Source organism: Bubalus kerabau, chromosome 3 (genome assembly GCF_029407905.1).
Source record: "Bubalus kerabau isolate K-KA32 ecotype Philippines breed swamp buffalo chromosome 3, PCC_UOA_SB_1v2, whole genome shotgun sequence".
In the NCBI taxonomy this organism is placed as follows: Eukaryota; Metazoa; Chordata; class Mammalia; order Artiodactyla; family Bovidae; genus Bubalus; species Bubalus kerabau.
This window is the reverse complement of record NC_073626.1, coordinates 92,670,357-92,688,210: the sequence shown is the minus strand read 5'-3', so window position 1 is coordinate 92,688,210 and position 17,854 is coordinate 92,670,357. Positions and strand designations below refer to the sequence as shown.

At 39.1% G+C, this 17,854-nt stretch overlaps 1 protein-coding gene across 1 annotated transcript in view; it reads left to right on the top strand.

Annotated features, from left to right (window-relative positions):
- GALNT5 (polypeptide N-acetylgalactosaminyltransferase 5) overlaps nucleotides 1–14,276 on the top strand; it is a 41,892-nt gene extending 27,616 nt beyond the window's left edge. Inside the window, exons 6-10 of the mRNA XM_055574745.1 lie at nucleotides 34–151; nucleotides 1,147–1,470; nucleotides 6,554–6,634; nucleotides 11,221–11,382; nucleotides 14,120–14,276. Of these exons, the coding sequence (XP_055430720.1) occupies nucleotides 34–151; nucleotides 1,147–1,470; nucleotides 6,554–6,634; nucleotides 11,221–11,382; nucleotides 14,120–14,260 (826 nt within the window). The 3' untranslated portion in view covers nucleotides 14,261–14,276. The remainder of the gene's footprint in view (nucleotides 1–33; nucleotides 152–1,146; nucleotides 1,471–6,553; nucleotides 6,635–11,220; nucleotides 11,383–14,119) is intronic.
- Nucleotides 14,277–17,854: the final 3,578 nt, after the last annotated feature.

Genomic DNA, 17,854 nt, shown 5'->3' with positions numbered 1-17,854 from the left:
GCAAGATTTAAAAGCCAACTTTTCTTTTTGTAGATGTCCCGTCATGGCAGGTGGATTATTTTCTATTGATAAAAATTACTTTTTTGAACTTGGAACATATGATCCTGGGCTCGATGTTTGGGGTGGAGAAAATATGGAGCTCTCTTTCAAGGTATCGCTGAGTGTTTCTCAAATTATCTTTACAATTAAGAGTCTAGCACTTTTAAATGGTTTCATTTTACTAATACAATCAGATATATGACTGCCTCTGGGAGGAAACTTCACAGAAATATTAGGGCCTCTGGATTAATGTCTTCATATCCCAGATTGAATTTGGAAGAATCAATAACCCTCATGAAATTTATTACCATTCCCTCATATTTCACAACACAGTTTCTGCATCTGAATGTGAGGGAAATAATTGTCTGCCATTTAGTGAAAAGGCTGTAGGATGAATATTTGATGCAAATAACTCATATATTTTTCTAATGTATTAGAAGTAATGAAATTATTTAGTAATAGGCCATCTTGGAGAGCACAAGACAGAAGAATAAAAAGAGCCGCTAGAGCAGGCCACCAAAAGGCCATACTACAGCAACTTAGGGAAGCTCAGATAATGCTGGGTATTTATATAACCATTGATTAATATCTGAGAAACCAGTGGCAGCAGCCATAGTGCAGAGTATCCACATTACCTGCTTTCCTATGGAGTTGGGTGTATATAGTTATATGGGTGTGACTTTGAGCCCTTGATCAAGAAGGATGGTCTTTAAGTTGTATTCCACAAGTCAGGCAGATCATCCCAAATGTGAGAAGGGGATACTGAGAAAATTGAAACAAATACTCTTTTCCTTGATTCTACTAAAGCAGGAACTTGTATTACACATTTCATACATAGGGATTCTGTGAGGATGTCTTTAGTGGGGTGGGGGGCGAAAGATTTACAATTCAGGAGAGGAAAAGAGAAATATATATAATTTAATAATCCTAAAATGGTTCACAGCAATAGAATAAAATGAAATAAACCTGTTGAGTTTAATTTTCTGTTGAAAAAGATATTAGAAGAGTATTTACTCCAACGGGGGAAAAAGTCGCCAGGTGGTTTTTTCATTATTGTTAATTGCCCATGATTTGTGGACAATCATTTGATAACTGGTACTGTTCCAGGTGTGGATGTGTGGCGGTGAAATTGAGATTGTTCCCTGTTCCCGAGTGGGACATATATTCCGAAATGACAATCCCTACTCCTTCCCCAAAGACCGGATGAAGACGGTGGAGCGGAACTTGGGGCGGGTGGCTGAGGTCTGGCTCGATGAGTACAAGGAGCTCTTCTACGGCCACGGGGATCACCTCATAGATCAAGGGTTAGACGTCGGAAACCTTACCCAGCAGCGGGAACTTCGAAAGAAGCTAAAATGCAAAAGCTTCAAGTGGTACTTGGAGAATGTTTTTCCAGACTTGAAGGCTCCCATTGTGAGGGCGAGTGGTGTGGTAAGTTCAAGCAGCAACTTCAAATCTGACTTTGTGAAAATACAAGGTAAAAACCTTTTTGAAAATGTGTGGCAAAGAATGAATTATTACTTTATAAATAAGTACCAAGTATGAGTGCAGAGGAGACAAAGTGTGGTTTGTCTTGACTGCCCATATTAGGTAAACTTGAGGAAGGCTTCCAGGAAGGCATGTTTATTGATTAATTCAGCAAACACCCACCAACTGTCACGAAACCAAGCATTATTTAAGAACTGGACTACAGGGTAATGAATAAAGTAGATTGATCCCTTCTCTGTGGAACTTAAAGCTGAGTAGGATAGAAAGATAATAAAGAAATAAGCAAATAAAGTGTAAATTAAAAAATATAGTAGCTTTTAATCAGGGAAGTGGCCACAAGTGATGAATTTTTCTTAAGAGTAGTCAAATCTGTGAAGATATTGAAGGTCAGGTCTGAAAGACCAAGAGTCCACCATGCTGTAAAGAAAGAGAGCCCCAGGCAAAGGATGTCACTTATGCAACAATTCTGACATGTGGCAGTTTGAGGCATTCAGGAACTAGAAAGAAGGATGTTGTTATCAAGGTTTGAGGAGGCAGGAGGAATGGTACCAGATGAAGGTCAAGAGGGAGAAGGAGTTGGATCCCACTGGTCCTTGTGGGCAGAGTAAGGGTTTTCTCTCTCTCATCTTTTTCTGTCTCTTTCTTTTTTCAGAATGCAATTGGAAGTTACTGAGTAGGGTTAAGCAATGGGATGACATGGTTTATTTAGAGTTTTATAGATTTCAAAGAGGGATTGAAAATAACAGAAATTGTCAGACAACAGCAGAAAAAATTCCACAGCACAAAATAACATACTAAAAAGAAAGAAGTCAAACTTGATAGGTTTGATAGAGTACAAAGCTAAGAAAAAATTAAGGAAGGAGAAAAACTTTAAAAAAAGCCATTTCAAACCTATTTTAAGAGTGAGACTTAATTTGAAGACGATGGCAAGAGATGAGGATTTTTACCAATAATAAGTTTAGAGATGATTAGTCAAGCCTTGACCTAGAGGTCTTCCCTGATCATGCAAAATTTTAATCTCTTTTACTATTTTATTTCTCATGTAATTTTTACTTATAAACATTCCCAGTGCTGTTTTCTTTTTCCTCTTGCAAAATGTTCAGACTTGGCCCTCAGTAAGCCTGCTCTTTTTACATCATTTTTTTTTTTTTTCAGTTCTCCCTAGCAAGTGAATTGTACAAACCAATCTTTCTCTGCCTACCAAATTTCCTGATAATAAGGACATTTAGGCCATTTCCCTTGATGGTATAAGGGAGATTCTGGAAAAGTGGGAAAGAGAGAAAACCAGTCTAAGAATTTGTTCTGCTTTCATAAAATTCAACTGACGCATAAGTATATGTAACCGGTTTGTATATAACATAATTGCCCATTTTTGTAGGTCAAAATGCAATAACTGCTACTTCAGAGGTTCAACTTGATTATTTTATCTTAGATAATTCTTTAGGAAGAATACCCTGAGTTTATATACTGTTCAAGTAACATGCCTGTAAGATAAATTTACATTTTTTTAAACTCTATTCAGCCCACCAGGCTCTCCCGTCCCTGGGATTCTCCAGGCAAGAACACTGGAGTGGGTTGCCATTTCCTTCTCCAATTTCTTAAGCAGGATAAAAGAAAAAGACATTCTCATCATAGTAAATTTTTCCTGTCCTAAAAACACAGAATCTCAGTAAGAGCATTACTGGACTTTAACCACCAGAGGGAACTAAAAAACTGTCTTTTCCCTCCTCTTTGAGGTTAGCTTGTCTAATAGTTTCCATTCAAATTTTGAAGAACTCTTCTAATCAAAGTGCTTTCTCTTGATGCCTGAGCTGCAATACAACAAAATGCAGAAATGATTTTAATAAATTCTTTCTTTCTGTTTTCCTCCTTATTTGTTGCCTTCCTTAGGCAAATTTAAGTAAAGATGACATTGGTTCCCTCCGAAGCAACAAGTAGGGAGCATTATTACCATTAAAAAAAAGGACCTTTCTCCAGGAAATTCAGAGGAAGGTTAACTAAATCATTGTTTTGGATAGATAATCTTGTAAAGTTCCAAGAAACTGAAATCCAGAATTTTTTGTTACTTGCTCCATATCATTCCTTCTTTCAACCTACACACCTAGGAAAGTTTGACTTTTTAAAAGTTGGAATAAATCTTTTCTCACTGAACCAAAAATATTTTAAAATAATAAAAGAACCTCAGCAATAATTTGAACTTATATTGGATTTAACTCAGCAAACAGCTTCTAGTCTAGTGTTTACCAATTCTGGGATAAACAGTAGAAAACTCCAACTTCCTAAATTGGAAAATGAAATAATTCAAAATGGATAATGTAAAATTTATACATACTTCCTGATTTTAAAATAAGATTGATATGGTTTACAATAAAAGCATAGATGTGTTTTTTTAAGTGAGAGCCCAGTTTTCAAAACTATTCCTAATGAGAGAAAGAATATCAATTCCTTAGCACTTCATAGACCATTTCTATATGAATAAAGGAAAGCAGCTGCTGCTGCTGCTAAGTCGCTTCATTCGTGTCCAACTCTGCAACCCCAGAGACGGCAGCCCACCAGGCTTCCCTGTCCCTGGGATTCTCCAGGCAAGAACACTGGAGTGGGTTGCCATTTCCTTCTCCAATGCATGAAAGTGAAAAGTGAAAGTGAAATCTCTCAGTTGTTCCCGACTCTTAGCGACCCCATGGACTGCAGCCTACCAGGCTGCTCTGTCCATGGATTTTCCAGGCAAGAGTACTGGAGTGGGGTGCCATTGCCTTCTCCGATGAAGGAAAGCAGTTTCCCCAATAATTTCTAAAAGGAGGGAAGATAAACATATCTTCAAATGAAGTGGGGGAGAGGGAGGCAAGGAATAGAAAGTATTTCTCTCCTCGTGCCTTTTAGTGCTTGGAAGAAGGGATTGTGAGAAATAAATACAAAGCAATCAATTAACCAGGGGTTCCCAAACACTGTTCTGGGCAAAGTTATGCTGTCAAAGAGGATTCTGTGGTCACATGTATTTGGCAAACTCTTGTACCGCATTCCCTCTGCACTCAGGACCAGAGGTTTTGAGAGGTTCTGGAGTAGGGCAGCCTGATCAGCTGTCCTGAAGCCAGAGTTTTCCAAACTCACTTGAAGATATTTTCTGCATGATCTACAGGTACAGGAGTTTTTGTTTGTTTGTGTTAAGATCAACTGGGACACCATTTCCTTTCTTTCAACTCCAGGATTATTCTACCTCCACACACGACTGTTAACTCTCTTCCCTGAAGTTCATGGTGGTGGATTCCTCCTGTGGGTTCTGACTGCTCCCACTAATGATGGAGTGTGTGTGTGTGTGTGTGTGTGCATTTGTGCACGTGCTCAGTCACTCACTCATGTCTGATCCTTTGCAACCCCATGGACTGTAGCCCACCAGGTTCCTCTGTCCCTGTACTTTTCCAGGCAAGCATACTAGAGTGCATTGCCATTTCCTTCTCCAGGGGATCTTCCCAACCCAGGGACTGAACTTGCATCTCTTGTGCCTCCTGCACTGGCGGGCTGATTCTTTACCACTATGCCACCTGGGAAGCCAATTGTCTCCTCCCAAATCTGGCACTTTAAATTGTGGATAGAGCTTCCTTTGAGGATTTCTATTGGAGAGTCTGTTCTTCTAGAATTGTTTTGCATGCGGGTCACCCCAGAAACAACAAAACTGGTAGATTTTAATGTTTGTGTGTTTGTTTTTTTCAGTGCTTTGAGGGTTCTGTCAGGGTTCCTAGTCAATGCAAGTGGTGTGCGCATCTCAAACTCAAATGAAGGTTGATGTAAGGGTTCAGATTCCCTTGGGAGAAGCTTCCCCTTTGTCTCCCAGCGCTAATGAATAAATTCTTTTTTTCCTGTACACCATTCTACCCAGGGCCTAACGTTTTAGCTTTCCATCATGTGTGGAAGACCTCAACTCCAGGTTTTTTCATATTCAGTATCAGTCCCCTGCTTACCAGTATTTGCCATTTTACCTCTCGTTTTTAGGTTTTGTTCTTCACTTTATGGAAGTGCCCCCTACTTTCTTGTAGGAAAAATTAAGCATGTAAAAGTGCAAACCAACCCACTGAACACTGTACTATGAAATCTGACAACTCTGTGAGCACCCCAACTTGCGTCCTACAATGCTCCCTAGTTAGAGCTCTTGGTTAGTTACCCTGGAACAGGAGGGGACACAAATAGTGTCCCTGGCCACAGAAACCACCCCACGTGCCAGCACAGGGCGCTTCCCTGAGTGTAGACGGAGCTCTACACAGCTCTTCCAGAAGTCTGAGAAGTTCAAATTGTGTTATATTATTAACCCACCTTCTCTTTAGACCTGCCCAGAATGTCAGAGGGAGCAAGGGAATCAACATTTCTCTGCATTAAATGGGGACTTACCGACAGCTGCCTCCATGTTGGACCCTGCAAATCCATTAAAAACCTGGGGGCTTGCCAGAAAGTGTCTTTAAGCTTGGCTCCATACTAGCGTTCGTGACTTCCCTGTAATGAATTGTAGCTTGCCTGAGTCATTAGGAAGATTCTGACTGGGAGTCAGCTGGAATCTGCTGTTTTTGAAAGACTCAATTTATCTATGATTCAGTGCCTAAGCAGTCAGATAGCTTGGAGGGGTCAGCCAGGGAACAGAGCCCATAACCACTGCTTTGATTAAATTGAACGTATGTGCACTGACTTTTAATATATGCATCAGACAAACTTGAGACAAGAAAATAACTGCTTTTCATGCCACCTTTTGCTCTTTTCCTGTTCAGCATTCCAGGAAAGGGTTAATTAAAAGCTTCTGTGTGTTGGCTCTGTGGCTGAATCACAGGCCTAAATTGACAGATTGAAGCTGTACTTCAGCAAGATTACATTATGTCCCTGTTAGAGATAGCAACCAATAAAATCGTATAGTGCTAAGTAATGCTAAGCTATTAACTTAACTATCTTTAACCTTATTATTGTTTTATATTTTGTGTTTTCTGAATGTCTTGTTCTACTTTAAAATATTTTGTGCTTAATGCGTATTTTATGTTTTGCTTCCCAGCTTATTAATGTGGCCTTGGGTAAATGCATTTCCATCAGAAACACCACAGCCGTTCTGGAAGACTGTGATGGGAGCAGCAAGGTACGCTGAGCTGGGGTTTTCTCTCTCATAGTCGGTATAGCTGATAGTGCTAGTGTGGTTGACAGGGGAAGGGTATGACACCTTCATCACTCACTTGAGACGTTCTTTTTGCCTATGGAAACAATAATAATTTTCACATTTTTGTATCATCATAAGGTTGGTGACATTTAGGGTCCACCTCTATATGTAAAAGACAGTGACAAAGGGAATAAATGTGGATACTGTAGTCAACCCACCATGGACCCAGTTCTGGTTCCACCATTTGTAAAAATGTATTAACTGCAAATTCCTTAACCCTTAGGTGAATGGCAATGATAATAGTGCGGGTCCCAAAGCTGTTGTGAGGATGGAATTAGGTACTGCACAGGAAGCCTATAAAATAATATCCAACATTCGGTGCTCTATATTCACTGCTATAGTAATAAAGACAAAAATGAGAAAAGGAACACATCACATATAAAGACAAAATGATAAAGTCATACAAATTCTTAAATAATTAATCTAAGGGAGCAGTTTTATTCTGATTCCACCCGTCCTTCCCCTTCCCCTACCCAGGTACTCCTAAGGGAGTAATGCAAATAGCACAATTCATGATCCATGGTGGAAAACTCTATGGCTGAACTTCAACAAATCTGAGCACAGGATTTAGGGGAGGGAGTAGGGCCTGGGAAAACAGAGCCCTGACTCTGTAGAGCCCTGAGCAATGACACCTCCCTCTCCAACATATGCTCCTGCCCACTCTCATTCTGTTCGGACAGTTATCAACTTGGCTGCTATATTAGACTCACAGGAACATGGATTCAGGAGTCAAACTCAGCCCCCTAAAACTGCAGATGACTCTTTGCCAGAGAAACTATTTTGTGATGGGAATCTAGGCTTGCTTTGCTTTGTGTTAGAGATATTACTTTATTTTCCACTATATCCCATGTTTACCTCTTAATTCAGAGCTGCTTCTAGGAAAATAAAAAGATATTTTTGTCGTCTCTGTTGATATAATTCAGCCATGGATTGTAAACTTGAGTTAATAGAATTCTTTCTTAATTAGGAAAGAGGAGACAGAAGGGAAGAGAAAAGTGTCAAAAATTAATTGAAAGAAACAATTTTCATGCATTAAGAATTCAAAGAGGAAATCAAGTCATAAAGTATAAGATAAAACCATAAATAGTCCAAATTATATGAAAGCAAACTATTAAATAATATGCAATCCTTCAAGACTGATCATTATAGTGACTTTTTTGGTCTGATTAATCAGTATTTTACCTGAAAACCCAAGTTCTCAATAACCACTGAGTCTCTCAAAGGGATGCTAGGAGATAAAAAGTATGAATCATGTGGCCCCTGCTTTCCACCAACGTCCATCTTCATTTTTTGTCTTGTCATTCATTTTTAGATTCTGCTTCATTGGGTTGGTAGGAATAATTAAATGTAGAGGAGCATGGAGGAAGTTAACTTATTTTTGGCAGAGTTAACGAGGTTTTGACTGTGTGGATCACAATAAACTGTGGAAAATTCTGAAAGAGATGGGAATATCAGACCACCTGACCTGCCTCTTGAGAAACCTATATGCAGGTCAGGAAGCAACAGTTAGACCTGGACATGGAACAACAGACTGGTTCCAAATAGGAAAAGGAGTACGTCAAGGCTGTATATTGTCACCCTGCTTATTTAACTTCTATGCAGAGTACATCATGAGAAACACTGGGCTGGATGAAGCCCAAGCTGGAATCAAGATTGCCGGGAGAAATATCAATAACCTCAGATATGCAGATGCCACCACCCTTATGGCAGAAAGTGAAGAGGAACTAAAAAGCTTCTTGATGAAAGTGAAAGAGAAGAGTGAAAAAGTTGGCTTAAAGTTCAACATTCAGAAAACTAAAACCATGGCATTCGGTCCCATCACTTCATGGGAAATAGATGGGGAAACAGTGGAAACAGTGTCAGACTTTATTTTTCTGGGCTCCAAAATCACTGCAGATGGTGACTGCAGCCATGAAATTAAAAGACGCTTACTCCTTGGAAGGAAAGTTATGAGCAACCTAGACAGCATATTAAAAAGCAGAGACATTACTTTGCCAATAAAGGTCCATCTAATCAAGGCTATGGTTTTTCCAGTGGTCATGTATGGATGTGAGATTTGGACTGTAAAGAAAGCTGAGCACAAAAGAATTGATGCTTTTGAACTGTGATGTTGAAGAAACCCTTGAGAGTCCCTTGGACTGCAAGGAGATCCAACTAGTCCATCCTAAAGGAGATCAGTCCTTGGTGTTCATTGGAAGGGCGGATGCTGAAGCTGAAACTCCACTACTCTGGCCACCTCATGCGAAGAGTTGACTCATTGGAAAAGACTCTGATGCTGGGAGGGATTGGGGGCAGGAGGAGAAGGGGACAACAGAGGATGAGATGGCTGGATGGCATCACCAACTCGATTGACATGGGTTTGGGTAAACCCCGGGAGTTGGTGATGGACAAGGAGGTCTGTCTTACTACAATTCATGAGGTCACAAAGAGTCAGACACGACTGAGCGACTGAACTGAACTGAATATTAAGCTATTGACTGTAGGATTCATCCATAAAAGCTCAAAAGGAATAAAACCCTAGGACTGAACCATCAAGCCCTTGCTTCATCTTATTTAAGATGTCTCCTTAGTTACTAACTTTTCAGTCAGTTCAAATGTCCCTTTTCAATAAATCCTTGTATTATGATACACAGCCATACTTCTCTAATTCAATGTGCATTCAGGTCATCTGGGGAGTTTCTCACAATGCAGATTCTGATTCAGTAGGTCCATCGTGGGTACTGAAATTCAGCATTTCTAACTATCTCCCAGGAGATGCTAATGTTAGTCCAGGGACTACTGTTTGAATGGGAAGTTCTAACACAATAACCTACTTGATAATCTAAGTTAAATCCCAATCACATTACAGATGATGCATTAGATGAAAGTATTAGGTAGATTTTAGCAGCAGTCTATTTTTCTTATTATATTTACATTGGTGTAAAACAACCTCAGATATGCAGATGACACCACCCATATGGCAGAAAGTGAAGAACTAAAGAGCCTCTTGATGAAAGTGAAAGAGGAGAGTGAAAAAGTTGGCTTAAAGCTCAACATTCAGAAAACGAAGATCATGGCATCCGGTTCCGTCACTTCATGGCAAATAGATGGGGAAACAGTGGAAACATTGGCTGACTTAATTTTTTGGGGCTCCAAAATCACTGCAGATGGTGATTGCAGTCATGAAATTAAAAGATGCTTGCTCCTTGGAAGGAAAGTTATGACCAACCTAAATATTATATTCAAAAGCAGAGACATTACTTTGCCAACAAAGGTTCATCTAGTCAAGGCTATGGTTTTTCCAGTGGTCATGTATGGATGTGAGATTTGGACTGTAAAGAAAGCTGAGCACAAAAGAATTGATGCTTTTGAACTGTGGTGTTGGAGAAGACCCTTGAGAGTCCCTTGGACTGCAAGGAGATCCAACCAGTCCATCCTAAAGCAGATCAGTCCTGTGTGTTCATTGGAAGGACAGATGTTGAAGCTGATACTGCAGTACTTTGGCCACCTCATGCAAAGAGTTGACTCATTGAAAAAGACTCTGATGCTGGGAGGGATTGGGGGCAGGAGGAGAAGGAGACGACAGAGGATGAGATGGCTGGATAGCATCACCGACTCAATGGACATGAGTTTGGGTAAACTCCAGGAGTTGGTGATGGACAGGGAGGCCTGACGTGCTGCGGTTCACGGGGTCGCAAAGAGTGAGACACGACTGAGCGACTGAACTGAACTGAACTGAATTGAATTGAAAACAACAAATTTCTACAGACCCAGTGCTTTAGAGTATATTGACTGGGCAGATAGAACTAAGTTTAAAAAAAAATTATAAAAATTAAAAAGACAGTCCCATTACCTAAAACAGTATTTATTTTAGACATTGGCAACTCCCCCAAACTGGACTTCTCCAAGAGGAGTTGCTGTGAACTGGGAGATATTAACACAATGCAAACTGGTGATTCTTTGTGCTATCAGTGAAGAAAGATTTTTAACCTTTCCTATAATAGAACACAGCCTCTAGGAGTCCAATTTTCTAGTATTAAAAAAAACAAGCATAGTAATTCCCATTGAAGTCATTTAGGACTGGGACTTGGCTCTCCCTCTAGCCCCAGTGGCTAGGGGCCTGAATCGTGTGGTGGTTTGAATGCTCCAATACTTCAAATACCAGGTTAGCCTGGCACTCAGAACACTTAAAAGGGCACCCATTCACAGACATGTACTAATTGTACTAAATTTTGTTTTATTATTGCAGCTAACACTTATTGATGTCTTACTGTGTGCTCAACACTTGTCAGACATTACCTCATGTTTTTGAGATAGACACTATTGCTATCCAACTTAAAAATTAGAAAAATGAGATTAGACAGGGTAAATAATACAGCCATACTATCAGAATTGAAAGTGGCAATACCAAGATTTTGAACATAAAACATCTGACTAGAGTGCCTATATTCTTAAGCATTACTAATAAAAATGTTTAGCAAAGAGTTTGCTGCTGGAAGTCACCTTCTCCTTATACATTTTCCCCACAGCTTCAACAATTTAATTACACCTGGTTAAGGCTTATTAAACACGGAGCATGGTGCTTAGCTCCTGTGCCTGATAACGGGGCCCTGAGGCTGCACCTTTGTGATAACAGAAACAAAGGGCTAAGATGGCTGCATAAATCAACATCAGTCTTCCGTCCAGAACTGGTAAGCAAAATATTTGTACCTCTTCCTTACCACAAATCCAACTTTCCATTAAATGCGACATAAACCCTCCTTGTCAGCTTCCTCTGGAGAAGGCAATGGCACCCCACTCCAGTACTCTTGCCTGGAAAATCCCATGGACGGTGGAGCCTGGTAGGCTGCAGTCCAGGGGGTCGACGAGAGTCGGACACGACTCAGCGACTTCACTTTCACTTTTCACTTTCATGCATTGGAGAAGGAAATGGCAACCCACTCCAGTGTTCTTGCCTGGAGAATCCCAGGGACGGGGGAGCCTGGTGGGCTGCCGTCTATGGGGTTGCACAGAGTCGGACACGACTGAAGTGTCTTAGCAGCAGCAGCAGCTTCCTCAATCAGAGGCTTTAAATGTGTAAGGGACAATAGAGGCAATGTAAAAGTTCTTACACAGAAATATAAATTGTTGAGTCCTTTTTTATTCTTTTAACAAAATTTACTTCAAATCAGTTCTTTTGGTTATATTTCTGTTATCATCTTTGTTTCTGAAAGTCGTTTGCTTCTGAAAGTCAGTTAGCAATGCCAAAAGTCAGGCTTATGGCTTAGAACTGGTTCTCACTGATTACCAGAAAAGTTTATAGGGAGAGTAGATGGGGAAAGCAAGAAGCAGTATGCTTCCCCAAGCCCTGCGCTTAGTATGAATCTGTCTCCACTTCCTGCCTCCTTTCCTTAGAGAGATTTTCTCATGTCCTCTGGTTCCTCAAGACTTAGGCTCTGGAGAGTCTAAGAGTGCTGGAGTCTCTGGGTGCTGGAGTCAGTTCCAACCAGCTTGCAGGTGCTGACCGTGTGCAGCTCTTGCCAACTTCACACTCAGTGATGTCACATTGGTGATTTGAAACCAACCATGACAGGAGTATTTACAAAACCCCATGCTAGAAATCAAGGGATGGTTTTCCAGAGGTCAAGTTGTAGATATTAACCAGAACAACCATGCCCTATCCTATTCGCTGTACTCTGCTTTCCCCAATCATATTTTAGTAAGATACAAAGTCATAAGTTTTCTGTAGGATCTTTGAATGACAGAAATAATTTCAGGCCTGCCTTCTCAAATTTTCTTCTGTCTCACTAGCAGGTAGCCACCAAACCCACTGAATGAGTAGTGAGTATGTGGAGACCATCATTTTGCTCAGGGATGACCCCAAAGTATGCACGCTTATTTCCTTGGAGTGTCTCCATTCTTTCTGATGTCACAGCCAGTGATTGCTCTCTTCATGACATTTTTTTTTTTTTCCTGCTCAGGATAAAATTAGGACCTAAGCATCACACTCTCCAATCTTCCTTTCCATACCTCATCCTTATTATATTTGATGGATCTCTTTACAAGTCACCAGCAGATTATTATAGCTAACCCAGATCTTCTCAGTGTCATCTTTTTTACAAATCCTTGAGGTTACTCAAGTATCATATTTCTAAAATTCTAAAAGAGTGACAATATTCTGTTTTTTTGTTTTGTTTTGTTTTTTTTGTTTTTTTTTTTTGTTTTTTTTTTTGGCTGTGCTGGGTCTTCTCTGCTACAGGGGCTTTCTCTAGTTGCAGCAAGCAGGGATCACTCTCTAGTTGCTGTGCATGGGCTTCTCATTGAGGTGGCTTCTCTCGCTGTGGAGCACAGGCTCGAGGGAATACAGACTTCAGCAGTTGTGGCACCTGGGCCTATTTGCCCCATGGCAATGTGGAATCTTCCCAGATCATGGATCGAAACTGTGTCTCTTGCAATGGCAGGCAGATTCTCAGCCACTGGACCACCAGGGAAGTCCAAGGCTGACAATGTTTTTGTAAGAGTATCTTTAAAATAAATTATTATAAAGTCACCTCTATTTGATAAAATTTTAGAGCAGTTCAAAACTTGTGTATTTGTTAGTGGTTCAGCTATGTTCAATTCTTTGCAACCCCATGGACTGTGGCCTACCAGGCTCCTCTATCTATAGAATTCTCCAGGCAAGAAGAATTAAAATGACCTTTGTCACAGTTATGGATATTTGAGAGGATTGATAGGTGAAAAAATTATAAACTCGTGAGCAAGTTGTAAGTAGGTTATTGACAATTTCTAGGATGTTTAATAAGTATTAATCAATAATAGAACCCTCTGAAATACCTGTGACTTCTTCTAGTTATATCTGGACTTTCTGGACATTGGGCATTATGTTCTATCAGAGAACATGGTAAGGAACTCGTAAATAAAATACATCATTTCTAACACATTTTATTCTAAATTTGCAATTTTTAAATTTTATTTTATTTTTAAACTTTACATAACTGTATTAGTTTTGCCAAATATCAAAATGAATCTAAATTTGCATTTTAAGGCATGAACTTAAGAAATTTACTAACTCATTTTTTGTGATGGTGTTTTTGTTTTTTTTTCTTTACTACCATCCGTGAGGGAGCCAGTCACCATATACAGTAAACACCATCTGGAGATATTTCCTTTAAATAATACAGTTATCAGCCATATCATCAGAAAATTCATCTTTTACTTCATGAAGAACTGAAGGTTGTAGCTTGGAGAGTGTGAGAATTTAGTTTAAGATAAAGATAAATTTAATACTGTCTAAAGTCTGGTTTATGTTATTAATTTATTTCAGGGGAATTCCTAAAAAATAAAAAATGAAATCACCTTTTTTAAAAATTGGTAATTGGTTTTAATTTCTTTACATCACAATTGTTAAATTCAGCCTATGGCTCATTATCAGATCCCCTTTCTCTCCAGGTGAACCACATTGTTTTTGGAAACTATCATCAATTGTTATGCTTGGAAGGAAATTTTACTCAGAAGACCCTGAAAGTTGCACCTTGTGACCCAGCAAAGCCATATCAAAAGTGGAAATTTGAAAACTATTATGAAGACTGAAGAGGAAGTGATATTTTTATCTAGTAAACCCACTAGACACTGTGAATTTGACAGTGAACTTGGTGACCATATTTCCCCATGCTAGTTTAAAATTTTCAAAATTAATAACATTTAAATGGAAGATTTTTTTAAAAATCACAATATTTGAGATACCAAAATTTAACTCAGGGAGAAAATCCAACATTGGATTGGAGTCCTTCTTCAGCACTAGGTGGCCTTTTAAATTGCCTGCTTCTACTCTCTGCTGGAACAAAGCCTGCTAGTTGTCCCATTCCATCTAACAGGTAACCAGAAATGAAGACAGAAGAACTTGGAAAAGCACAATGATATTCAATGATGGCTGATCATAACCAGCATTTTTGACCCACAAGTAGGTATAATTAATGAGAACCTGGTCCTTTAGTTGCCAGTTTTTCATCAAAAATAAAAGAGGTAGAAGGAAAGAAAGAAAAGAAGAAGGAAAGAAAATTACTTGAGTTCCTAGACTAAAAGAACTCAGAAACACACAGCTTTCACCTTGATGAAATCTCTCCCAACCACATGTATGTTTACCTAATGTTAGAAATAATATTAATATAATACTCCTTGATGGCAGGGTTTTGATCTAGATGACTGTATAATGTTTTTCCTACTCTGAGTCAGTGGAAAATTTCTAAGTGAGGGAGTCAAATGCTTATTCAATTCTAGACATGGATGTTTCCATTCATTTTGTGCTTTTAAACTGCACTTTAAAAAATGGCCATACAAGTAGCTTCTAGGTTTATGTGGATATTAAACAAGAAAAAAAATGCAAAGAAATACAGACTGCATCACTTAACACAGTAGTAACTGAAAATAAATTTCATCATTGAACCTACTCTAATATAGAACCAAATAAGAGGAGTTAAAATGAATAAAGCAGAAATAGAGCACTAAAAATAAGAAAGTTCTCTTATGTGAAAATCCTACTTTATATTCAGTAGCATTCACACAGATGAAGTATGCTAAAATAGGCTTTACAAGTTTTCAAGGTAGAAATAAAGTGAAGGAGATGTAAAGAAAGGGGAAGAGAATGATAACCACAGTGAAGAAGAGAGTTAAGAGAAAACTGTCCTAGATTTAGCCAAAATAAGGAAGGGGATCTTGCACCTCTGTGGGGGAGAAAAGAATAAATGCCTAGATGCAGACCTAAAGATAACACTGATAAGTTTGGAGAAAATCCCAATATTACTTTGATCCAAATTGAGTACCTAATCTTAGGTATGCCTGCTGCTGCTGCTAAGTCGCTTCAGTCGTGTCAGACTCTGTGCGACCCCGTAGACGGAAGCCCACCAGGCTCTCCTGCCCCTGGGATTCTCCAGGCAAGAATACTGGAGTGGGTTGCCATTTCCCTTTCCATAGGTATGCCTAAACTTAGTCATACTGAAAGATATCTTAGAAATTCTGATAACGTTTGCATTCATTTGGTAGAAATTTGATGTCTAGCAGACACATTACCTATCTAAAAATCCCAGGCCAGTTAGTAAGAGAATCAGGATTAGAATTAGAATCAGGATTAGATTAAATTAGATATCTGGAATCAGGATCTCCAAAGATGGGGCCACCAGCCTAACCAAAATTGCTCCATGACACTCTTAAAAAAAAAAAGCATAAATTTTTTGGTTGAGGTTGGGTGTCTGGAGAATAATCATGCTACATGCTTGTTAATATTTGTAAAAAAAAAAGAAAGAAAGAAACCTGTGCAATTGAGTTGATGGTGAAACTTGGTATCCTTAGTCTGATTTCCTATTAAAACTTTAATTTTAATTCCCAATTAATTATACAAAAACAGCAATAACTAAGAATTGGAAGGGGAAATAGTTTTGAACATTTGTATCATATTTAAGATATTTTATGTAAATAATTGATATTGCAGATGAGATGAGAAAATGACTAGCAAATGAGATCATTCTTTTCAAAACAGCGCCATGTGGGGGATAAAACATAAGTTAGTTGCCAAAGGACTAATTGAGTTGCTGACCAAACTCAATGCACTGGATGCCCTATGCAATTCTTTGTGTGAGTGAAAAAATGTTGAAAGGTTTTCTGCCAGTCTAATGAATCTCTTTTTATTCAAAAACAGTTTCCACCATAATTGTCAACTCTATTCAGAAAAAGATGAGTTATGTTTTGGATAGGTTTATCTTTGGGCATACCAGCTGAAGAAATTCAAATGTTTTTGCTCAAAAGAACCCTCTGTGACCTGTTCGGTGTATTCTCCTCCTGGCTTTACCTTGATATACTTATTATGTGAAGCTATGTTTGAATCCATATTGTCAGTATAGCAAAGAAGTGTTTTCATACATCACATGTTTGTTCTTGGGTAGAATTTTTAAAACAGGTTTTACCATGTTTTTCCCACTTACTCTAAGAAGCAAGGCAATAATCAGTAGTTAGAAATCATATGGGCCTTAAAAGAGTATGGACTAATTGTGAAATCTACTACCAACATTCTTTTAAGCAATGTGCTCTAAATTTTTGTTTTCTGAAGACTGTAATAAAGGTATAAATGCCTCTAGATATTCTGGTACTTCTAATGATAAACCCTTGGATAAGACACATTAGGGTCTTAATCAGCCCTGAGTTCTTCAATAAGGGGTTCTGTTCTTCGGGCCTTTATAGAGTTTTTTCTGGATTAGCTTAAGCTATTTATTACCTTTTCCTAGAAAAATATATATGCATCTTACTACCTTGAACACAAGCATAGTTGATAATATTTTACAGGTCTTATTGGCTCAAAAACTAATTTACCAAACCATTTGAGTACTTCTGAGCCTTCCAGTTTGCACAATTCTTTTCTCATTTTCAACCACTACTCTCCTGAAGGATGACACAGCTGTTGTTGGTACAACTGTGTTTTATTACCAGCATCAAATTTGCTCAGTTCTGCTTGATGATATTCAATCAACTGTCATTCACAAGGGCGAAAACTACCATGCACCATGATCATAATGTATCATTCAGTTCAGTTCAGTTCAGTTCAGTCGCTCAGTTGCGTCCGACTCTTTGCGACCCCATGAATCGCAGCACACCAGGCCTCCCTGTCCATCACCATCTCCCGGAGTTCTCTCAGACTCACATCCATCGAGTCGGTGATGCCATCCAGCCATCTCATCCTCTGTCGTCCCTTTCTCCTCCTGCCCCAGTCCCTCCCAGCATCAGGATCTTTTCCAATGAATCAACTCTTCGCATGAGGCTGTCAAAGTACTGGAGTTTCAGCTTTAGCATCATTCCTTCCAAAGAACACCCAGGGCTGATCTCCTTCAGAATGGACTGGTTGGATCTCCTTGCAGTCCACGGGACTCTCAAGACTCTTCTCCAACGCCACAGTTCAAAAGCATTAATTCTTCTGCGTTCAGTTTTCTTCACAGTCCAACTCTTGCATCCATACATGACCACTGGAAAAACCATAGCCTTGACTAAACAGACATTTGTTGGCAGAGTAATGTCTCTGCTTTTCAATATGCTATCTAGGTTGGTCATAACTTTTCTTCCAAGGAGTAAGCGTCTTTTAATTTCATGGCTGCAGTCACATTAGCTTTCAACTAATTTGGAAATACTTTCTTCAATATTAAA